This window comes from Myotis davidii, unplaced genomic scaffold (assembly GCF_000327345.1).
Source record: "Myotis davidii unplaced genomic scaffold, ASM32734v1 scaffold991, whole genome shotgun sequence".
In the NCBI taxonomy this organism is placed as follows: domain Eukaryota; kingdom Metazoa; phylum Chordata; class Mammalia; order Chiroptera; family Vespertilionidae; genus Myotis; species Myotis davidii.
Window position 1 is genome coordinate 174,685 of NW_006283137.1, and position 1,171 is coordinate 175,855.

The 1,171-nt window shown below is 67.1% G+C and overlaps 1 protein-coding gene across 1 annotated transcript in view; it reads right to left on the reverse strand.

The window, feature by feature from the left end:
• Positions 1–1,171, reverse strand: part of DNAH17 (dynein, axonemal, heavy chain 17) — a 107,024-nt gene that overhangs the window by 3,821 nt on the left and 102,032 nt on the right. The window contains 2 exon segments of the mRNA XM_015562672.1: positions 299–481; positions 723–902. Coding sequence (XP_015418158.1) covers positions 299–481; positions 723–902 — 363 coding nt within the window.

Sequence of the window (1,171 nt, forward strand, 5' to 3'; positions counted from 1 at the left end):
CCCCTGACCCCCCCGTGCCCACGTTCCCAGCCCTGAATCCGGGCGCAGAGGCACACAGCGTGGCCAGAGCACAGCAGCCCACATGACGGGGAGGGTGTCACGGCCTGTCGGCAAGGCCTGTGGCCGTGTCAGGGGAGCCTCTGGTACCTTCAGCCAGGCACCTGCATCCTCCCCTGTGGGGTCACTGAGGGTCGGGGGTGGTGTGGTTGCTAATAGGTTCTGAGGGGCTTCTGCCAATCGGGGTGTACTTGGTGAGCCCGGGCTCTGGACACTGCCCGTCACTGTCACTGGGCCCCACCTTCTCCTCGCGGGACACCCCGGTGCCGGCGCCTGAGTCCGTCTCTTTGGGCTGCATCTCCAGGACCGTGCGGAACAGCTTCTCCGAGGTGACCGTCAGGAAGCCGATCTCCGCGTTGGGGTGCAGGCCGTACAGGTAGGGGCTCTCGGGGGGCAGGTTCTCGTTGATATATTCGTGGTAACCCTGAGACGGGGGTGGGGGTGGGGTCAGCAAGGACCTTCTTACCAGAATGTTCTGCCCACATCCCACCCACTGTGCATCCCACTGTTGCCCTAGCCCCGTCCCGGGTGCTTCCCCGCCCCCAGTCCCCATCTGGTTCCTGCTCTGGCTCAGTTCCTGACATTCCTCCCATGATGTGAGGCTCTCACCAGGCAGTCGGCCAGGACGCACTGACCCGCCCCCGCGGTCCCCCGGGAAGCCTCACCTTGTAGTCCAGGTTGGGGGGGATCTGGAAGCCGGGGGCCAGCTGGATCTCGCCCTCCAGCATCTCGGCCCGGATGTACTCCACCAGGTAGGTCTTGCACAGCCGGCGGTCCCAGTCGTCTGTGATGTGTCCGCCGTACATGATCTCCCCGAACAGGTAGCGGAGGTCGTCCCAGGGCACCTGGGGAGGAGGCCGCCGTGAGGGCGCTGGCCGTCTGCGTGGGTGAGAGGCCAGCCCTCCGCATAGTAGCCCTTCCTCGCCCAATGCCCACAGGCTCGTCTCCCCGCACCCCACCCCCTTCTGTGTGTCTGTCTCCGGCGGGAGCAGCCCTGGGCCTCTGCCCGCAGCCTTCTCCCGGCACTTTGTGCCTTTGCCGGGGCCCTCACCCATCCGGCCCCTTGGCCCCGCTCGCCCTGCGCCCGCTCCTCCTCGGTGGCCCACACTCGGGG